The following is a 22,665-nucleotide window of genomic DNA, read 5'->3' as shown; positions in this document are numbered from 1 at the left end:
TTTGGTGTTTCTGTGTGAAATCAGTAAAAACATGAACATAATCGCCATCTAGTGGCAGAGAAAGGGAATTAAAACACTTTGTGAATGAGCTGCCACAGCAGTGGTCCAATCTTCTACTGTGTTAGGAGTATTCAGATAATTGTGCACATAACCAAAATATGGTACAAATTTCAAGTACCAATTAAGAACAACAATATATAGCAATTTTCATTTCATAACAAATAAACATGTAAAAGGGGCTGATGATATAAAACAGCTCTGTATCAAAGGCAGTGTGGAGTAAGCAGACCTGCTTCTGTTCACTCTGAAGATGAAGCTACTTTAAGAAAACCCTCAGAGTCCCAGAGCTTCTTTCTTCACGCTGCAACCCAGCAGGACATTTCCAGCATCCACACACTCTGACACACACGGTGCTAAAAACACAAAACAGATATTAAAATAATGATTGTGGGAGGAAAGCTGTAGAATGAAACAGTTTTTTAAAGCTGTTATTTTATCTGTTACAATCATTGCTAGTACCATTGTGAGCACAGAGCCACGAGGCAGCCTTCATAGCCAGAAGCTCCCACTCGTCCTTTGCATCCATCTTGAAACCATGAAGCCAGATCAGAGCCAGAATGGTGGCCCACACTTCACTGCTGGTCTAATTCCCCAAATCAAAATCAATCAAATAAAACAGACAGAACACACATTTTACTTTCTACAACCAGTAATATTACATATGTTTGTGTACTTCTATGTCACACGGGGTCACCAAGGTGGGCAGCTCTGCATATTTGATTTGGCAGATTATTACACTGGATGCTCTTCCTGATGAAATCCCAAACTGTGATGTCATAAATGCTCTAAAATAATGTGCTGACATGTTTTTACAACAACTGATGAGGAAAATAATTTCTGCTGCCGTGTGGTTTCTGGATAATATCAGACGCTGGTGCAGCTCAGTGGGAGGTTAGGAGTGTGATTACCACCAGTGTTTTAGCTTCTGATATGCAGATGTTTATTCTCAGGCTGTGAGGCAGGCCTACGTTTAGTTTGACTTCATTTTATTTGTTTTATGGTGTGTTTTTAATTATATCATGTGTTTTTGTTCAAATTATAGAATCAAATCTGTTTTATCTCACATCATCATTTTGTGTTAATATTTAAATTGACAGCAGTGCACCTTTTCAGGCTTTGACTTTTCCACCTCCTCGTTGGTCTGTCCCAGTGCAGCAGCCAGAGCTGGATCAAGCAGCCAGCAGCCAGACGCCTCCTGCAGGGAGACTAACTGCAGCAAAGGGTCTCTGGGTGGCTGCTCAGGCACAGCAGCTGGAAAATCTAAGATGCAATAAAAACAAAACCCGATTATGGTGCTAGATGACAAACAGAACTCTACATGATAACTCAGTGCATAAAACACCACACTGTAAACTATGCAACAGATAAATATTATGTTTTTCACTTGAAAATTACATCTTAAAAATGTAATCATTACATAAGAGCTCCACATCAAACATCAAATGTTTACAACTGTCTGAACTCACTAATAAAGATAAAAACTGTCAACACCACACCATCAGCTACCGTGGTCTTAATGAATACCATCTGAAAGTAATCAAACTGATGAGATGAAAGCTTGATACGATGTAAACTATGCATTTCACATACTATACTGTGAAAATATATCAACAATATATTAAATTCAGGGGCTTAAAACAGTGTTTAAATCCTTGTTTTCATTTGATCTACTGGAATATAAGACTAATAGATTATTCTATAGGAGAAAACTGGAAAACTCATCATCTAAGCAACTGAACTAAACATTGTACAGTCACTTCCACTTAGCGTTAAATTCCCTTCATGTCTACCAATATAAGAAAAATAGAAATGAATAAGTTCTTAGTATTTTATTGTAACCCAGCAAATTGTAAATGATGGTTTGACAAATATTAAGAAAGTCCCTGAGCCCCCACTCTCGTGTGAGCGCTCTGTGACTGCCCTTGCTGCAAGTAAAACTGTGTGTTTCCACTCTCTGACTCTCTACTGAAGAAGTGTCTTTAGAATACATCTCTTGACAGACACATATTAAGAAAATAAAAATTTCCATCAGCTGACTTTAGACAAAAACTACATGTTAATTAAAATTAAATACATGATCTCAAGTTGTTACATTTCCTTCGTGCTTTTGCTGCCATCATTGTTCTTGGGTCTGCATCTGAAATTGTTAAACCATAAAAAAGTTTTTTGAGGTAATTACAGATAATTCCTTAAGATATAGTATCTAAATGCACAGATTTGTCAAAAATAGTCATATTAACCCTTGTATGGTGTTCGGGTCTGTGAGACCCGTGTTCAGTTTTTTTCTAAAGAAAAATTAAACAATTAATTATTTTTTCACGTGTAAATGTGTTGTGTCTTTCCACTCACTCCACTTGATTATAACTGATTTATTTATAACATTTTATATAAAAGAAAAACGAGAAGCACATTAATTCATAAATGTGATCTAACAAAGGTAAAGGGAAAAAATTAACCATGTTTGCTGTTCATATGTCTTGTAATTGGGATGAAGTAAACATCTGTTGAGTAATTTAACATAAAATTGTTTGATAGTGTTAATTTGGAAAGCCAAAACTCTAGCGGGTCCACCAGACCCATGAACACTGGCTGAGTAACAAAAATACGAACACCACACAAGGGTTAACTTACTCATGGCCATTGGAGCAAATATAGGTTTGGAGTCTAACTTATTAAAGAAAAATAAAACTGGCAACACCCCAGCATCAGTTAAAGTGGTTTTAATGAATACTATCTGAAGGCAATCAAGCTGATGAAATGAAAGCTTGATACGCTGTAAAGTATGTGTTTCGCATGTTTTACTGGGAAAATGTATGGCCAATAAATACATACATAAATACACATAATCAGATTAATTTAATATGATTTATTGGAATATAAGACTAAAAGATTATTCAACAGGAGAAAACTGGGTCTCAATATCAAAGGAACTGAACTAAACATTCTCCAAAAAGTTGATTCTGTTCATCTGGACGTAACGTTTTGTGGGAGAAACGTTTCGTCACTCATCCAAGTGACTTCTTCAGTCTCAGCTGAGTCACTTGGATGAGTGACGAAACGTTTCTCCCACAAAACGCTACGTCCAGATGAACAGAATCAACTTTTTAAAGATTTACTTCCCTGGATGATTGAGAATGCATCAAGATGAACTAAACATTGTTATACAGTTACTTCCACTAAGCATTAAATTTCCTTCATATCTACTAAGACAATGCATACTTATTTTTTTTTCTTACTTTATTCTAACCCAGCAAATTATAACTGATGGTGTCACACCCATTAAGAAAAAAAGAATTTCTTTCAGTTGACCTTTTGAAAAAACACACATGTTAAAACTAAAATACATGCTCTCATTTTTTTTTAAACTTACCTTCCATTACCTTTTGTTTCCTCCCGTTCATTAAGAATCCTTTTTAATTGGTAAACACAAAGCAACATTTTTGAGGTAATTACACAGAATGCCTCAGCAATAGTATCTGAATGCATGAATTTCACAAAAACAGTCATATTCTAAGAAAAAAATCATAACCTTTTCACTTCCTGATTTAATACAATGTAAGAAATGTGCACTATTGTGCCCCTCTGCCCTTAGCATACACACTCCATGATAATATTCTTTTGGCTGTCAGAGACACAAACATTCCCCTGACATACATGTTGCTATGGACCACACTACCAGCTCCTACATGTAATAGCTCACATCATTTCCTCTGTGTTTAACAGATCACAGAAATGGCCAAATTACAAGTACAAAATATGGATTCTCACATTCATGAAAGTTGATTTTTATTTTAGGGTAACCCTAACCCTTTCCCCCCCCCAAATGTACAGATACACACATCTACACATTAACATAGACTGTGCAGATGTGTTATTTAGGTTTTACTTACCCTTTAATTTACACTCTATAATGTAAAAAATAAAGAAAGAATTAAACAAACAAAAAATAGAGTCAGTACATTTATCAGAATTTGTTAAAGAACACTTAATTACTGATGTGTTAAAATACAAATAGAAAACAAATAGTATAAAAGTATTTAAATGTACATCACTGTCACCTTTCTAATCCAAATCTTGATTTCTTGTAACAAATACTTTAAAGTCAATGTCATTTTTTGCTTTTGGATCATCTGAACCACACTCAGATATTCTGCTCTTAAACGTATCATTGTACTTCACATTCATCTCTTTATCTTTAAGGAAAGCAAATAACCATGAAAAAAAAACATTAATCTTATGATGTAATTTCTTCACATCATACTAAGTTTCTGGAGTCTTACAGCAGGTTAGACTATTACTACAATATTTAAACTATATTTAAATCTACATGTTGATAAACACCACCTATATTTAATCATTCAAGTTTGGACACATTGACTCATTAAAGGGTCTTTTTCATTGTTTTTACTCTTTTGTGCAGTTAAGAAGAAAACAGCTCTTTATTGAAGGAGCTACATATAGATATACGACCTTCTATGAATTGTAATAGAATCACATATTTAATATATTACATTTCTAATTATTTAATAATTCAAAAAAATTCACAGGAAGGAATTGTTTGCATGCCTTTAGTGGCTGACTAAGGACACAGCCAGTTACAGCAACTATCAAACAGCAAACAAATACTGCAGCAAATGTGCAGTAAATGTTCGACATTTAACATTTCAAATCAGCTCAAATACTAATATGTTTGTTTCTTTGTTTTGATTATCAGAAATGCACATGTGTGTAGATGTGTGTTGTCACTCAGCTTCTACTTACCTGGATCACCACGTAATGCTATGTAAAAAAAAAAAAAAAAAATCCGGTTTAAAGTTTACAACAAGCTGAACAAATTAGAGAAAAATAACAACTGGCATTACCACAACCTCCATCTTTTAACTTTATAAATGAACCTTAAACAGGTTGAGGTTTTCAGGTAAAAAGCTCCACTTTGGGACACAGCCCATTACAAAGGCTATTAAAGCAAATACTGCAGCTATTTGCATTTAACATTTCAAATTAGTTCAAATACAAATGTGTTGGTTTCTTTATTTTTATTCTACAGAAATGCACGTGTGTGTGTGTGTGTGTGTGTGTAGATGCTTGTTGTTGCTCAGCTTTAACTTACCCCACCCAAGTGGAGCCAAACTTGGCACTATGCAAAAAAAAGAAAAAAAAAAAAACAAGAAAAAAACAAAACAGGCGGAACATATTAGAGAAAAATGAAAACGCCACATCCAGCTTTAAAATGTATTAATCAACCTCAAACAGGCTGAGGTTATCAGGTAAAAGTCTTCGCTTTGGGACAAAGCCCATTACAAAGGCTATCAAAGCTATATACAGTATTGAGCTCCTATGTAAACGATAAAAAAACAAAACGGCCCTGGATATGCAAATACAACACAAATAGTACAAACACCTATAAATATACACAATGTTTATCTGTTTAGTCTGATTGTTCCATTTTCATGTCATAACCAGAGATGGACAGTAACAAGTTACTGTAATCTGAATACTTTTTTCAAGTAACGAGTAAAGTAAGGGATTACTAATGCAAAAAAGGTAATTCGATTACTGATACTTTCCCGTAAGCACGCTGCTTTACTCAAACCGTGATTTTTTTTTTGTGAGTGTCTCATGACAATGACGTAAGCGAGTGTGACATTCGTGAGAACAGCTGTGTGCAGATCAACAAGGGATAATATATCAAGTGCGGGAGAGAGTATGAGCATGCAGTGCTTAAAATGTGAAAGTACTGACCTTACTTTGAGTTTGATTCCCATGCAGTGATTCCGTTCACTGCATGGGAAGAAACCTAATCTTCTTTTTACAGCGAAAAAACCCCTAAACTTCCAAGCAAGCAACGAGTATGCTACCACAGAATGGGAAATTCACAGAGAAAGTCTCCGATTCTTCAATTGACATGACCGCTGCGACACACCTGCACCAGGGCAAACTTCCGCCTGCCCCACTCCTGCTATACAGGTGAAAATAAGAGCAACAGGATCGCTAGTCCTTGATTTTACTCATTTTCTGCTGTGTTTTACTTGCATCTATTGAAAGAGTGAGTGTAAACACAAAAAACCTTATTTTATGTGCTGGAATGTGCAGAAAATAGGTTTAAATGTTAAACAAATTTCTTCCAGTCAGAGAATGTTGCATGTAATTTAACTTTTGCTTGATGCATAAAGTTAAAAGATTAAAACTCATAAAACAAGTTTTTTTTTGTTTTTGTTTTTTTTTAAAAGAGTTTTCCATTTGATTACATTTTATATGATGGATTATGCAGAAAAAGTAGAATTGGGCTGAAAGATCTATTGCTTTATCACCTATTCAGGTTGTAAATCATGTTTTTTTAAAAGTAACTAATTACTTTTGAAAATAGGTAATCAGTAAAGTAACAGGATTACTTTTTGGGGGAAGTAATGAGTAATTAGTTGCTGATTACCTTTTTCAAGTAACTTGACCAAAACTGGTCATAACTTTCCTGACATGTCTGCCAGTAAAATTTCCTCACCTGCATCCTGTTATCTGATTGGTCCCTGCTTTATGTATACATCATGCTTAAAACTCTAGTTTATGTAATTATCAATTTCTAATGTGTTCCCTAGTGTTTTTTCTTTCCACGTGGCCATTATGCATTAAGCACTGTCTGCCACAAAACCACTCAGCCTCGGATCATAATAAAAAAAAAAAATCTCCCCACAGGATCAGATAACAAAAATAAATAAACTGGTAAAAATAACTAAATAATTCTAATATTAATGCAGTGCCTCACATGTAGTATTATAAGTAGTATTTAAAGTGTAAAAGATGTTCACCAATATTCAGAAACTTAAACTCCCATGGAGTCCAGATGAAACATACAGGGAGTGCAGAATTATTAGGCAAATGAGTATTTTGTCCACATCATCCTCTTCATGCATGTTGTCTTACTCCAAGCTGTATAGGCTCCAAAGCCTACTACCAATTAAGCATATTAGGTGATGTGCATCTCTGTAATGAGAAGGGGTGTGGTCTAATGACATCAACACCCTATATCAGGTGTGCATAATTATTAGGCAACGTCCTTTCCTTTGGCAAAATGGGTCAAAAGAAGGACTTGACAGGCTCAGAAAACTCAAAAATAGTGAAATATCTTGCAGAGGGATGCAGCAGTCTCAAAATTGCAAAGCTTCTGAAGCGTGATCATCGAACAATCAAGCGTTTCATTCAAAATAGTCAACAGGGTCGCAAGAAGCGTGTGGAAAAACCAAGGCGCAAAATAACTGCCCATGAACTGAGAAAAGTCAAGCGTGCAGCTGCCAAGATGCCACTTGCCACCAGTTTGGCCATATTTCAGAGCTGCAACATCACTGGAGTGCCCAAAAGCAAAGCACAAGGTGTGCAATACTCAGAGACATGGCCAAGGTAAGAAAGGCTGAAAGACGACCACCACTGAACAAGACACACAAGCTGAAACGTCAAGACTGGGCCAAGAAATATCTCAAGAGTGATTTTTTTTTTTAAGGTTTTATGGACTGATGAAATGAGAATGAGTCTTGATGGGCCAGATGGATGGGCCCGTGGCTGGATTGGTAAAGGGCAGAGAGCTCCAGTCCGACTCAGACGCCAGCAAGGTGGAGGTGGAGTACTGGTTTGGGCTGGTATCATCAAAGATGAGCTTGTGGGGCCTTTTCGGGTTGAGGATGGAGTCAAGCTCAACTCCCAGTCCTACTGCCAGTTTCTGTAAGACACCTTCTTCAAGCAGTGGTACAGGAAGAAGTCTGCATCCTTCAAGAAAAACATGATTTTCATGCAGGACAATGCTCCATCACACGCGTCCAAGTACTCCACAGCGTGGCTGGCAAGAAAGGGTATAAAAGAAGAACAACTAATGACATGGCCTCCTTGTTCACCTGATCTGAACCCCATTGAGAACCTGTGGTCCATCATCAAATGTGAGATTTACAAGGAGGGAAAACAGTACACCTCTCTGAACAGTGTCTGGGAGGCTGTGGTTGCTGCTGCACGCAATGTTGATGGTGAACAGATCAAAACACTGACAGAATCCATGGATGGCAGGCTTTTGAGTGTCCTTGCAAAGAAAGGTGGCTATATTGGTCGCTGATTTGTTTTTGTTTTGTTTTTGAATGTCAGAAATGTATATTTGTGAATGTGGAGATGTTATATTGGTTTCACTGGTAAAAATAAATAATTGAAATGGGTATATACAGTGGGGCAAAAAAGTATTTAGTCAGCCACCGATTGTGCAAGTTCCCCCACCTAAAATGATGACAGAGGTCAGTAATTTGCACCAGAGGTACACTTCAACTGTGAGAGACAGAATGTGAAAAAAAAATCCATGAATCCACATGGTAGGATTTGTAAAGAATTTATTCGTAAATCAGGGTGGAAAATAAGTATTTGGTCAATAACAAAAATACAACTCAATACTTTGTAACATAACATTTGTTGGCAATAACAGAGGTCAAACGTTTACTATAGGTCTTTACCAGGTTTGCACACACAGTAGCTGGTATTTTGGCCCATTCCTCCATGCAGATCTTCTCGAGAGCAGTGATGTTTTGGGGCTGTCGCCGAGCAACACGGACTTTCAACTCCCGCCACAGATTTTCTATGGGGTTGAGGTCTGGAGACTGGCTAGGCCACTCCAGGACTTTCAAATGCTTCTTACGGAGCCACTCCTTTGTTGCCAGGGCGGTGTGTTTTGGATCATTGTCATGTTGGAAGACCCAGCCTCGTTTCATCTTCAAAGTTCTCACTGATGGAAGGAGGTTTTGGCTCAAAATCTCACGATACATGGCCCCATTCATTCTGTCCTTAACACGGATCAGTCGTCCTGTCCCCTTGGCAGAAAAACAGCCCCATAGCATGGATAGCGTAGTCTGTCCAACCTGAGCACTGAAATGACAGACAGCAGCATCTCCAGGCAGAGGGAAGACAAAAACAGCCTCTAATGGTTTGTCCTCCTTGTTCTCGTAGTTCAGAGTGGAGACCACTGTAGCCACATGGTCCCTCACCTCCAGCTCCACCTCAATGCTCTTCAGAGGAACTGACAGAGAAACAAAATCATCCAAGCTAGTAAATGCTAATTCAAGTCAAAATCTGCTCTTCCTCGTGTTCATTCATGTCTCCATGCATCTTTAAGGAACGTTTTGATGTGTATGAGCATAAATGTTTTGATGTTTATCTGACTCTTACCTGCTTCCTTCTGGGAATTTAGCAGACCACAGGATCTATTCATTGTATTCTATACAAAAGACAACCACCACAGAGATTTAATTTAAATAACTGTTAAAAATAAATCATTAAACTAATGTTTCTGTGATTTTGGTACCAGAATTCAAATATGATTAAGGTGGATGAATCTAATCTGGCCTTTCCCCAAATGTCCTTACATATAATTCGGATTAATGATGCACTTAGAGTTTAATAGTAAAAGTGAAAACAACAACAACAACAACACATGGATCATGGGAAAGCACATTTATCGGCTGAATGATTTTACAAGCTGAAAATTATTCTAATCAATTTTTAACCTGGGCAGCACGGTGGCACGGTGGTTAGCACTGTTGCCGCACAGCAAGAAGGTCCTGAGTTCAATTCCAACATCAGGCCGGGGTCTTTCTGTGTGGAGTTTGCATGTTCTCCCCGTGTTTGCGTGGGTTCTCTCCGGGTACTCCGGCTTCCTCCCACCGTCCAAAGACATGCAGCTTGAGGGGATAGGTTAATTGGAAACTCCAAATTGCCATTGTGTGAATTTTCGAATGGTTGTCTGTCCCTGTGTGTTGGCCCTGCGACAGACTGGCGACCTGTCCAGGGTGTACCCCGCCTCTCGCCCTATGACAGCTGGGATAGGCTCCAGCGTCCCCCGTGACCCTGAAAAGGATAAGCGGAAGCAGATGGATGGATGGAATTTTTAACCTACACCACAATTGTCAAGAAAGTAATGTACAACACAAAACAGGAAACTATGAGGGAGCATTTTTCATAAAACACTCACAGAATGCTTTACAGAATATAAAACAATAGATCAGAATCAGAAATAAAAAAGAAAAAAAATAAAACAAACAGAAATGGCAAAAGGTTTGAACAAACTAAATAAAATAGCAGGTAGGAAAGTTTGAGATCAATATCTAAATGGTACAGTGCCTTGTATAGAGGATGGGAGTAAAGCATTCTTGTCTCTTTCAGTGTTTTTGAGACCCAGAATTATAGGTCTCAAATGAACTGAGATGACAGAATGATGTCTTTTTCAAGGTCTGACCGCATAAATCTCTGTTTTCTTTTCTTGTTATTGTTTTAATATAACCAGCAAGTTGCATTACAAAGCCCAGAAAGTGACATTTCTACATATGTTTGTATGTATGCGTTTCAAGGTTGCACTGTGTGCAGGGTTCCTGCACTCATCTTGCAACCACAGACTGTGAAAGAACAAAGTTACTCTTCCAGCTCAAAGTGTTTGAAAGAAATTGGGTGGTGGCTTTCTTGTGTACCTCCTGTGGTTGGAAAGAAGCATCGACATTTGTTTCTCATGAACACTTTAAAATGTGTGAAACCGCACTTTGTTCTTTGCAGCCAAACCTGTTCTTGTTACTAATTTGGTATCACTGTGTTGAACTGGGTCACACTATGCACTTTATTGTGCATAGTGTGACCCAAATTGTGGTATTTGACAGCAACGTTCCTCGTGGCCAACTTCGTGATGCCTTTGGTTCCCTTACCAGCTCCCTTTCTGACATTGTTAGCAATCTGGGCGTGTTGTTTGACAGCTCGTTCAAACTCGATAAACAAGTGTCTGCTGTAGTTAGATCTAGTTTCTACCAACTCCGTCTCATCTCTAAGGCTAGGCAGTATGTTCCGCATAAGGACCTGGAAAAGCTCATGCACGCCTTTGTGACCTCAAGGCTGGATTACTGCAACTCACTTTATTTTGGTCTTCATTCAAAATTCTGCAGCACGCATTCTGACCAGAACTGGGAAGTTTGCCTGTATCACTCCTGTTCTAGCTGACCTGCATTGGCTACTCATAAAATACCACATCCAATTTAAAATACTACTGCTTACATTTAAAATTACCAACAACACAGCACCGAGCTACCTTAAGGAACTCCTTAAATCATATGTTCCTGCCAGAGCATTAAGATCATCTACTGGGTTACTCTTGGTGCAGCCTAGATCTCGGCTGAAGTCTAGAGGTGACCGGGCGTTTGCCCTGGCTGCACCAGAGTTGTGGAATAACCTTCCGATTGTGATGCGGCCGTCTGATTCCATCTAATCTTTTAAATCACGGTTAAAAACCTATTTGTTTAATCTCGCCTTTCCTGCTTGTTAATGCTCGCACCTGACTTTTAGACTTACTCTATTTTTTCTTATGTTTTTATTTTGATATGCATTTTATATTACCCCTGTGTATTAGTGGCATTGACCTGTGAGTATATTTGATACTTTGCTAAGGCCTTATAATACTCGTGTTACTTCTCTGTCTCTTATGTTAAGCACTTTGGTATACCGCTGGTTTTTAAATGTGCTCTATAAATAAAGATTGTTGTTGTTGTTGTTGTAGACAAGTCCTAAAACTAGGCCTTCATATTTTTTGATTTTTAACAGTGCACTGAGATTTTTTGTTCGGCAATTTTCTTTTTTTCAAGCAGGCCTGCAATATCTGGATTGAAAGCACTACACAACATGTTGAACAATCGCAAGTGAGCTTCTCCAAAATTTAAATGGGCTCAGGAGAAAGCCCCTTATTTGGGACAATCAGAAAACAAGTCCCTGTCAAAAAGGATTCAGTGAGGTAATCCAGTCTAAATTTTCTTTTCTCCTTTTTTGAAATGACGTCATTGCTGGCAGTAGAAACTTATTGCATCACAAGAGGTTCTACTGTCAGCAAATAAAAAATGGGGACTGACTGGACTGACAAAAGCTTAACTGACTTGACACCAGTATGCAAGATTGCACCTCCACCCAGACAGTGACAAAAGGGTGGATGTATGTATGTTTCTTTTTACAGGAGTAGAAAGGTGACAGCAACAGGTTGCATGGGCTTTTGGGCCGTGCTGACTTAACCTTTTAATTGCCACTTTCTGTGTCTTTGTGAATTTACCAGCAGTGTGTTATTCATGACCTTGTATTGTTTACAGTGCAGAGGTCACTGTGAGAAAGTGTGCATACAGATGCGCTGCGCTAACATCTACATCACTTTTTCAACAGCAGAGGGTTAATCGTGGGATCTAATCACATGATTTACAGCAGGACATACCACTTGCTAATGTTTTTTTCTTACAACAGGGCCTGGAGTGAAGCTACTCCAGGGGAGAAGCCCTGGAATTTTTAAGAGACAATGCACAACTTTATTGTGCATGTCACATGTCCCTGTGTATGAGCCCTTAGTGCGCAGGGTGCCACCAGCCACCCGCACAGTGCAGAGATGGTCAGAGGAGAGCGAGGAGGCTCTTAAGGACTGTTTTGAGTCGACTGTGTGGGAGGTGATCTGTGACGACCATGGAGAGGACATCGACAGCCTTACTACATGCATTACTGACTATATTAATTTCTGTGTGGATAACACCGTACCTACCAGGACTGTACAGTGTTTCTCCAACAACAAACCTTGGATTACCCCAGAAATTAAAGCTGTCCTCAAGCAGAAGAGGAGGGCCTTCAAATCCAAAGACAAAGAGGAGTTGAAAAGGGTGCAGAGAGAGTTGAGGGGACTGATAAGGAATGGGAAGGACAGCTACAGGCAGAAGATGGAGAACCAGCTTCAGCAAAACAACGTTGGTGAAGTCTGGAGAGGCCTCAGAACCATCTCGGGCCACAAACAGCAGAACTCTCTGCCTGGGAGGGATGTGAGATGGGCAAATGAACTGAATCATTTCTTCAACAGATTTGATTCAACCATGAGACAGTCTGCAACATCGGCTGCAGACTCACCCACCCCCACTGCGGCTGTTCCACCTCAGACACTTCACACCTCCTCTATTCACCCTGCTCACTCCTCCCCACCCCCAACAACAGCATCCAATACACACTCAACACAAGGCTCCAGCCTGTCTCTCTCAACCACCCAGGTTAGGAGGGAACTGAGGAGGATTAATGGCAAGAAGGCAGCGGGCCCAGATGGCATCAGCTCGAGGGTCGTCAGGTCCTGCGCGGACCAACTGTGTGGGGTGATGGAGCACCTCTTCAACCTGAGCCTGAGGTTGGGAAGAGTCCCACAGCTCTGGAAAACCTCCTGTGTTGTACCAGTGCCAAAGACTTCACGCCCCAAGGACCTCAACAGCTACAGGCCGGTGGCTCTGACATCCCACCTGATGAAGGCCCTGGAGCGGTTGGTCCTGGCTCAGCTTCGGCGCCTAACAAGCTCATCACTGGACCCACTTCAGTTTGCCTACCAGCCTGGCATTGGAGCGGATGATGCCGTCATTCACCTCCTACATCGTTCCCTCGCTCACCTGGAGACCGCTGGAAGCACTGTGAGAATCATGTTCTTTGATTTCTCCAGTGCCTTCAACACTATTCTTCCCTCGGTTCTGAAGGACAAGCTGGAGAACTCTGGAGTGGACCATCACCTCACTACCTGGATTTTGGACTACCTCACCGACCGACCACAGTATGTGAGGACTCAGGGCTGTGTGTCGGACAGGGTCGTCTGCAGTACGGGGGCCCCACAGGGAACGGTTCTGGCTCCGTTCCTCTTCACCATCTACACTGCAGACTTCTCCCACAATTCCACCCAGTGCTTCCTGCAGAAGTTCTCTGATGACTCTGCAATAGTCGGCCTCATCACTGATGGGGACGACAAGGAGTACAGAGGACTGACTCAAGACTTTGTGGACTGGTGCCAGCTGAACTACCTCCAGATCAATGCCAGTAAAACCAAGGAGCTGGTGGTAGACTTCCGCAGGCACAAGCATTCTCCACTGCAACCACTGAACATCCAGGGTATGGACATTGAGGCTGTGGACAGTTACAGGTACCTTGGTGTTCATCTAAACAACAGACTGGACTGGACTCATAACTCAGACGCCCTCTACAGGAAAGGGCAGAGCAGGCTGTACCTGCTGCGGAGACTCAGGTCGTTTGGGGTGGAGGGCCCACTCCTGAAGACCTTCTATGACTCTGTGGTGGCTTCTGCTATCTTTTATGGTGTGGTCTGCTGGGGCGGCAGCATCTCTGCTGGGGACAGGAAGAGACTGAACAGGGTGATCCGAAGGGCCAGCTCTGTTCTAGGATGCCCTCTGGACCCAGTGGAGGTGGTGAGTGACAGGAGAATGGCGGCTAAGCTGTCATCCCTGTTGGACAACGTCTCCCACCCCATGCAGCAGACTGTGACAGCACTGAGCAGCTCCTTCAGTGGGAGACTGCGGCACCCACGGTGTGGGACGGAGAGATTTCGCAGGTCTTTCCTCCCCACTGCTGTCAGACTCCACAACAAAGACTTTAACTGAACAAATACACACATCCACACATGTGCAATAACACTAAGTGCAATAATCTTTTCTGGCATCGTTGTATTTTTACTCAGTTGTATATAGCATTCGTATTCTATTTTTATAATATTGTATATTTTTATTCTATTTTATTCTACTGTATATAGTATATTATTTTATTCTATTCTGTACAGCTGTGTACTGTATTTATTCTTATTGTATTCTAATTTTTGCGTCATAACTTTTGCACTGTCCACTTCCTGCTGTGACAAAACAAATTTCCCACATGTGGGACTAATAAAGGTTATCTTATCTTATCTTATCTTAATTGTGCCAAGCTGACAGAAGGCAAAAGAGGGTTGTCCGGGGAAGTTTTCATTTTTAAATTGCAGAGACTGTGACCTGAGGGATATGGAAGGATTGACTGAGGTGCAGATGCAGACCATGACTGGGAGAGAAGTAGTGATGGTAAATTTGATTCTTTTTACTGAATCGAGTTTTAATGAGTCACTCACCAAAGTGAATCGGGTTTTTTGAGTCATTTGATTCACTGAGTCAGTTGACCAGAGAGTGCAAAAAATTTACATTTTCACTCAAACTTAATTTGTTTCTCTTTTCATGTAAATCCTACTGCTAAGATGAATGATTCTAAAAAAAACAACTATTTTATAAAGCAAAAACATTTCTAAAATTAAGCAATTTCCTATCAAAATTGCTTAATAAACATTTATTTTGTTTATTTTTATTTTATTAGTATTTTCCTTAAATGTGTTAAATATATATTTTCTCATCTAAATGTCCACTGAGCTGTGAGCCAGGGGGCGGTAATGCGGTTGCCAACCAAGAAGAAGAAGCTGTGAGCCAGGAGGGAGGGGGTGAGTGAGTGAGTGAGTGAGTGATTCGTTCGCTCGCCCTATGATTCAGCACAGGAGGGAGGGGGTGAGCGAGTCCTGAGTGATTCGCTTACGCTTAAGATTCAGCACAGGAGGGAGGGGGTTAGTGAGTGAGTGAGTGAGTGAGTGATTCGTTCGCTCTATGATTCAGCACAGGAGGGAGGGGGTGAGTAGCTCAAATGTGCTGTTAGCATGTTAGCAGAGTGATGCTACTGTGAACCGAGGAGCTATTTTCTTGATGTGAGCTTCTACTCAGGGTTTTTTCTTCCAGTTCAGAGCAGAAATGCTTTTGTTAAGAAACTGGCTGTTGTCCCCCCCCCCCACAATTTTAATTATAAGCTAGATATATTTCTACTAAGCGAATTAGTTTGCTAACAGAAACAGGGATGAGTCAGTGAGTCAGTTGGGCTTGTGAATCATGATTCACGAGTCAGTAAAGTGATTCTCGAGTATTGAACGATTTGTTCACGAATCGAACATCGCTAGAGAGAAGGCTTCAAGAGGACCATTGAGAAGCAGGAACCATCTCCAGGACAGCAGACAAACGACAGTGGGCTGCACCACTGGGCTTCCAAAGGATTGTCACGAGGAGATTTCGCACAGCAAAATCTTAAATAAAATGAAAGAGATTTCGACGTTGACGGTGAGGAAGACAACTAAAGTGTACGACTTGCTCTGCCTTAAATCTACAGCCGCGTTGGAACAGAAATTGAGGGATGAAGAGAGCGTGCTAAGCTCCAAAGGTGACAGCGCAGAGGGAGATCAGCGCTGGAATTATAACTCTGTAAATGGCACAGACACCAGGAGCCATGACCGTGACTGGGAATGACCACCTAATGCTGTTTCACTTTGCCATGCAAAGTACTTTGACACTCTGGAGAAGACCTTTCCTCTGTATCATTGTTGTTGCCATTTGCATGTGAGAGCTTAGATTGTGGGGAAGATTAAAGATGAACAAAGGGTGGTGGGAGAACAGTGAAGTGAGGATACACAGTGTGAAACTCCTTTAAGTGTACAATAATGTTGATGTGATATACACAATGTCAGGAAAGAAATTCTGGTATTAATGTGATTCTTGATTTAAGAATCAAAGGGGGGGATTGTATAGGAATTTATTTTAGTTATGTATTAATCACATTATCTTATTGTATAATGCCTTGGTGCCACTGGATTTAAACATGTCTGACACCCATACAGTAAGACAAATGGTGGGGGTGTAGTAAGGAAGTTGGGGGGAGCAGACACTCCACACGAAGAGTCTTTTGTCTCTTCGAGGACTCTGGAAGGTAGCAAGGGAGTGTGAACCTTAAGGTATGAAACAGCTGTGTACTGCCTTTTGTTCCTGGAGAAGGTATTTAACTGAGAGCCGGGCCTCGGGGGCTTGGGTCCTGGTTGGTGTGTTGCCGCGACAGAACACTCCCCGAAGGGCATGATCGGGCCAATTGGCCTCAGCGGCTGCGGTACGGAAGTCAATAATAAACTCTGCGACACTCTGGCTCCCCTGCTGTAACCCAAGCAACCTTTCATCAGAACTGCCCTCAGATTCTGGATGAGTAAAGGTCCTTTTAAACTCACACAGAAAATCATCATACAAGCAGGTTGGGAGCGAATGAGCCGACAGGTAAGCCTCAGCCCATAACAGTGCATTGCCCTGAAGCTTAGTCACCAGATATGCTACCCGAGCTGAATTGCTAGCAAAAGAATGGGGAGAATGCGTGAACGCGAGAGAACATTTTAGTAGAAAGGCAGTACAGCGACCCTGCTCCCCGGAGTACAGCTCTGGTTCTGGGAATGCAACATCGCGAAAAACGGAGCCTGAAGGGGTTGGAGCTGGGGAAGACTGGGGAGGTTCTGCCACGGGTGCAGGAGACGCAGAGGACGGGCATGGAGTAGAGGAAACAGCTGACTGAATTTCCTGCATGGAAGCTAAGATCTTAGCCTGAGTCTCGCCTATGGCTTGGCACCGGGTGTCGAGGGCCTGCAACGCTTGCTCATGAGCCCCTAAAATGGCTCCCTGCTTGGAGACTGCTGCACGTACTGGGTCTGCGGAGTCCATTTTCTGGCCAGTTGGTACTGTCACGGGGCCGAGTGGCCTGTACTGAACAAGACTCAGGTGCAGAAACCCAGAGCAGAGACAGCAGATGATGTAACAATTTATTAGGCTTAAGTGCAAAAAAGAAAACGTAGCAAAGACAAAAAAAAAAAAACAATAAGACGTGGAGTCAAAGGAGCTTGCAAAGAAAAGCGTCTGGACTTCTTTAAGTTGCTTGAAGACGTTTCACCTCTCATCCGAGAAGCTTCTTCAGTTCTAAGGTCAAATGGTGGAGAGTCCCAGATATAAACCTAGTGGGAGAAACCCCCCACAGAGGGACAAAGGACCCCCTGATGATCCTCTAATCGCCTGAGCCAAGGTGTGAAACTGGGCGTGGGTCCCAATCAGCCAGAGTTTCGGGTGAGCTCATTGTGAAACCTGGCCCCACCTTATCATGCGAACAGTCACACTGAAGAGAGAAGATAGAGGAGTTAGGGAGGTAGTGGAGGCAGCTCTGAAGTGGCCAGTTGTAAGAGTAGCAATTCTTACTTGCAGTAGGGGACATGGAGTGTTGAGAGGGGGGTGATGAGAACCCAGGGGGAGGCTGAGTGGAGTGGAAAGGCTGGCCTGAGATCCGGGGCTTCAGATGGAGTGTGATGGCAGGAGGGCAGGCAGGTGAGGCACAGAGAGATTTTCAGAATGATTGCTTGGTATCCTGAGCCCAGCGGTGGCGCGTGAGCCAAGGTGAATACAGCAAATGTGTTGATGATGAACTGGCAGTGACTGAACATCAACGTGTGGTTTAAATCCCTCTGGCTTGATTGCCTGCAATAGGCTCCAGGTGTGCAGGAGCTGGACTTGGCCCTGCCCAGGGGCGGATCCCAGGTCAGTTCAGGAGCCTTATGGAAATTCCAGCCACCCACCGCAGACCATGACAGTGTGTTTCTTTTGTCCTGCTCCCCTCTCCCTTAACCAATTGTGGCAAATGGCTGCCCCTTCCTGAGTCTTGATCTCCCAGAGGTTTCTTCCTGTTAAAAGGGAGTTTTTATTTCCCACTGTTGCCAGGTACTTGCTCAAAGAGGATCATTCAATTGTTGGGGTTTTTTTTCTGTATTACTTAGTGTATTTACCTTACAATATAAAGCACCTTGAGGTGACTGTTGTGTTGATTTGGCGCTATATAATTAAAACTGAATTACATCTCTGAAGAAATGTTACATGCATGTTTTGTTGCCTTTTTAAAGTGATGGGGGAATAATTGTAATGGGCTAATAAAAAGGGACAGACGTGCTCTGTGTAAAGATCAACCCTTTGACCACCATTCACTGCATCATTAATTGCTTTAACTTATAGTCCATAATGCTGTAAAAACAAAAGAAGGAAAAGCTGAGTCATTTTCACATTTTTATTGAGGTTTGAATTCAGAAAGTCTGTTGCTGATCTCAGTAAATGTAACAGGATGTTGTCATGATTCGAGTTTTGAGGAGAAGACAAACGACTGCATAGTCTCAGTAGATGTCAGAATAGTGATCTTTATTACACACTTCTAAGACAGAAGCATGGGAAGACAAGCGTACAGCCACAGATCTCCAAAGAGTGGACCGTTCCCCATCCTTATATAACCCATGATGACATCACACAGTTAGACCTTACTGGAAATGATAACAGTCTCCCCATAGTCCAAAGTTCTCCTTATACAAACATCAGATGATACTTTAGAGAAAAACAAGTGTGTGACATGTCATGTTGTGCAGTTCTGTGAGCCTGTGTGTCCAACTAGAGAATGTCCTGACATGACCTCCCTGTGTAAATAAGGGTGAACGTGCGTGTTTACATAACTCTCTATGTGCATGTTCTGATGTAGGCCTGCAAATGAATTAGAACAAGGTCCTGCTGGACCCTCCAGTTATGGACGGTGAATACAATGCTGTGGATACCATTTGAGACTTGATTACAATGATGATAACCTGCATACATTAATCTTTACTCAGATTACCATAGATATAAAACAAAGATTATACTGTCATCAGATTCCACAATGGTAAATGATTAATGATTGATATTTCTAATTATAACTGTGATCATAAGAATACAAAATAAAATATCTCCTGGTCACAATGTCTCCGAAAATTTACAGTTGTGGATAAAACAGGGTGATGTGTTATTGTCAGGTTTGAGTGAATAACAGGACCCAAATGCAGGACTTCCTGAGAAGCCACAGGCAGTTTATTTACTTCACTTACTATTTATATCAGTTTGGCCAGCAGTCACGTATAGGTTCAAACAAAATGGCACGAGGCTGCAAAAATATTTATCATCTAGTAATTAATTAGATTATATATTAATGAAAGCATGAGTGTACCCACCAAAACACACCAAAGAACCCAACCCCTGTAACAGCAACTGGCTTCTTTTTATTCTCTATCATTCAGGTGAGCATCTGGAATAGCCCAAGTCTGGGGGAAGCAAACCAAATGAGAAACAAAACATCCACATATGCAAACATCAAACCACAATATAACACATGGAAGACATTTATATTTTGTACAAAGTCCTATGAATAATTCAACATGTGTGTACTAGAAAATGCACAGATACATAAATAACAATCTTCTTGTGGGACATGTGTGTGTGAGAGAGACACAGAGAGAGTTGCGTGTAAGAGTGTACGTCACCCCCAAATTTCACAAACAAAACACAAGAAGCACACGTCCAAAATACATTAACGCTTCAAAACAAAACTAGACCGGATCTTAACAAGTCCATGAAAAGTTCAGGGGGTCGACCCGGAGGTCGACAGAACAAGAGCCAAAACAATTCAGGAGGCCGGCCACACGGAAGGCAGTTGCGGCAACAAAGCAGGTCCGGAGGCCGGCTGCGAGGCCAGCTGCAGTGACAGAGCAGGTCTGGAGGCCGGCCACGAGGTCAGCGGCGGCGACGACCTAGTTCAGGAGGCCGACCTCGACGCCCATGATGCCCAACTAGAGGCCTGGAAAGCAGGGGTTCTCCTGAACCCCCAGCTAACGTAGCTTGATGCTGGCCAGGCTCTCCAGAACCCCCAGCTGACAAAGCTTGATGCTGGCTGGGTTCTCCTGAACCCCCAGCTAAAACAGAAAATGCCTGGACGGGCCTCCTGGGCCCTCCAGCGGAGACAGGCAACTGAACGGGTCCCTCGGACCCTTCAGCAGAGATGGACGGCTGAAACAGTTCTCCAGAACTGCCAGCGGAGACTGACAGTGACGTGGGAGCCGCGACGTGCTGGATTGGCTCACTCGAGCTTCCAGCAGGGCGTGATTCAGGACCAGAAGTAATTGAGACCCCTGGCTGAGGGTGTAGATGAGTGGCTGACTGGATGAAAGCACTGGAGCCTGAACTGATGACAAAGCTAATGATTGCGCTACCAACTGAGCTACTGACTGAGCTATGGACTTTAACAAAGGTTGTAGAAAGTGTGGTTGTGGTAATGACTGAGCTACAGGTAGCGGGGCTGATTGTGGTGGAAGTGAAGACTGAGCTAAGGACTGCAATAAAGGTTGTAGTGATGGTGGTTTTGATGGTGACTGAGCTAATCCTCCTGAGCCTCCTGAACATGAGAAAAACTGCTGGACGGGCTCACCTGAGCCTCCAGTGGACACAGGAATGGGTGCCGGCACCAGCTGAACACCAGCCCCTCCCACCCGAGGAACTGAAACGGGTGGAGGGGAACGCTGGGCCCAAGCAGCCCTGGGAGCAGGAACAGGAGGAGAGAGAAGCTCAGGAACAGTCTCAAAATGCACAATATTGCCAACTGGGTCTGGGCATATAGTCTTTGGAAAGTGGGCAACCTCAGAAACATCCAACTGGGACACAGAACAGTCCCTAGAAGGAGCCACAATCTTAATAGATTGTAGCAAGGGGCAACTAGAGTCCTTAAGTGTCCTTGGGGAACAGACAGCCTCTTCCTTCAGAGAGCTTAAGTTACAGCCTGCAATATCCGTCCCTATCAACTGCCTGTGCCCCTGCTGAAAAGTACATGGCTGAAAGGCTGGCTTAGAAACATTAACTACCTCCCTTTCAGCTGACTTGGAAACAGAACTTGCAGTCTCCGGAAATTTCACAGCAGTCTGAATATTTCTTCCCTCAGATTTAAGGAGAGTAGTCTTGGTCATTTTAACACTGGGTTCAGATTGTACAGAATGAAAACAGGTTCTTAAATCCTCAGAGCAGGAGTTCACAGGGGTTGGATTTATTGTTTGTTACGTTCATGAGTTCAGGAGGAGCATGAGAAAAACAGTCTTTGTTGCTCACCACTGCTGATTGTCCAGACAGGGCTCTAGACTAACTTTTTGCCATGGGCGCACCGAGGCGCACCAGCACAAAAATTAGGCGCACTCAGATTTTTCAACCGCATCGCTTAACACCGCAGTTTTACATGTGCACTTTTTTGGGGGGGAATTGCAGTCCATACAGATAATATTCATTTCTAAATTATAAACTAACAATCTTGTGCTTAAAGTGCTTTGTCAATATTGTAGAAAATGTTAAACTTAATCATCATCTCGGCCTCCTCTGACAACCTATTTGCTGTTGCATGCTGCTGAAAGGCAGTGGGGAGAGGGGACACTTGGGCAGTGCATTTATTGCAGCATATAATGTGTTTTCTGGATACACTGTGCTTTTGCAGCATTCAAAGATTGATGGCACCGTGTCAGAGCACTGGCTATGAATTTCAGACGGATCAGGCTTTAACTTAACAAAAAAGTTATCAATAGTTATTTTCATCTTTTCTTATTACCCACGGCTACATCCACTTCTGTCGGGCCTAGGCTGCTCACTAGGGCTGGGTATCATCACTGATTTCTATAATCCATTCGATTCCAGTTCTCAAAGTCCTGATTCGATTCAATTTAGCCTCAGACAGTCAGAAATATTATAATTCTGATCATTTATCAGTACGGATACATGTCAGACTTCATCAGAATTGTGAACATCACAGCAGATGCCTTTGTGTCAAAGTAACTGAGAATAAAACACAGAAAAACATGAAGGAGATTTTTCTGGCCTGGCTTTTTATAGCAGATAATCTTAAAAATATTCTGCAATATTCTGCAATTTTGCATAATTTCAAAAAGTTTAAATTACTTCAGTATTGAACAACAGAAAAAAATTGCCTTTCTTGTCCAAGGTCATTTAAGTGAAAAAAAGAAAAGAAAAAGACAGCGGCCGACAGTGCTGTAAACAACTGTAGACTGGTGGGTAATAAGCAAATGAATAATGCAGA

General features: G+C 41.7%; 1 protein-coding gene across 1 annotated transcript; it reads right to left on the bottom strand.

Moving 5' to 3' along the window:
- Window positions 1-242: 242 nt before the first annotated feature.
- Window positions 243-17,429, bottom strand: LOC146559386 (uncharacterized). The gene is made up of 4 exons (XM_085245240.1): window positions 17,126-17,429; window positions 1,166-1,320; window positions 520-643; window positions 243-413 (listed from the first exon to the last, which is right to left on the bottom strand). Exons 1-4 carry the CDS (start codon window positions 17,427-17,429, stop codon window positions 334-336), a joined length of 663 nt encoding a protein of 220 aa, XP_085101366.1. The 3' UTR covers window positions 243-333.
- Window positions 17,430-22,665: the final 5,236 nt, after the last annotated feature.

The sequence above is a fragment of the Mchenga conophoros genome, linkage group LG14, assembly GCF_057382185.1.
Source record: "Mchenga conophoros isolate Kocher_MC1m ecotype Shallow Benthic linkage group LG14, M_conophoros_male_GT1.1, whole genome shotgun sequence".
NCBI lineage: Eukaryota > Metazoa > Chordata > Actinopteri > Cichliformes > Cichlidae > Mchenga > Mchenga conophoros.
The sequence above is the reverse complement of the archived record's forward strand: the minus strand, read 5'-3'. Positions and strand labels throughout refer to the sequence as shown.

Coding starts and splice junctions, on each gene's coding strand:
- LOC146559386 (XM_085245240.1), bottom strand. CDS start 17,429: ATGGACTCCGCAGACCCAGTACGTGCAGCAGTCTCCAAGCAGGGAGCC. Junction 1,321..17,125: donor CTCCGGGGAGCAGGGTCGCT/GTACTGCCTTTC, acceptor ATTGCATCTTAG/ATTTTCCAGCTGCTGTGCCT. Junction 414..519: donor GTGGCTCTGTGCTCACAATG/GTACTAGCAATG, acceptor TTGTGTTTTTAG/CACCGTGTGTGTCAGAGTGT.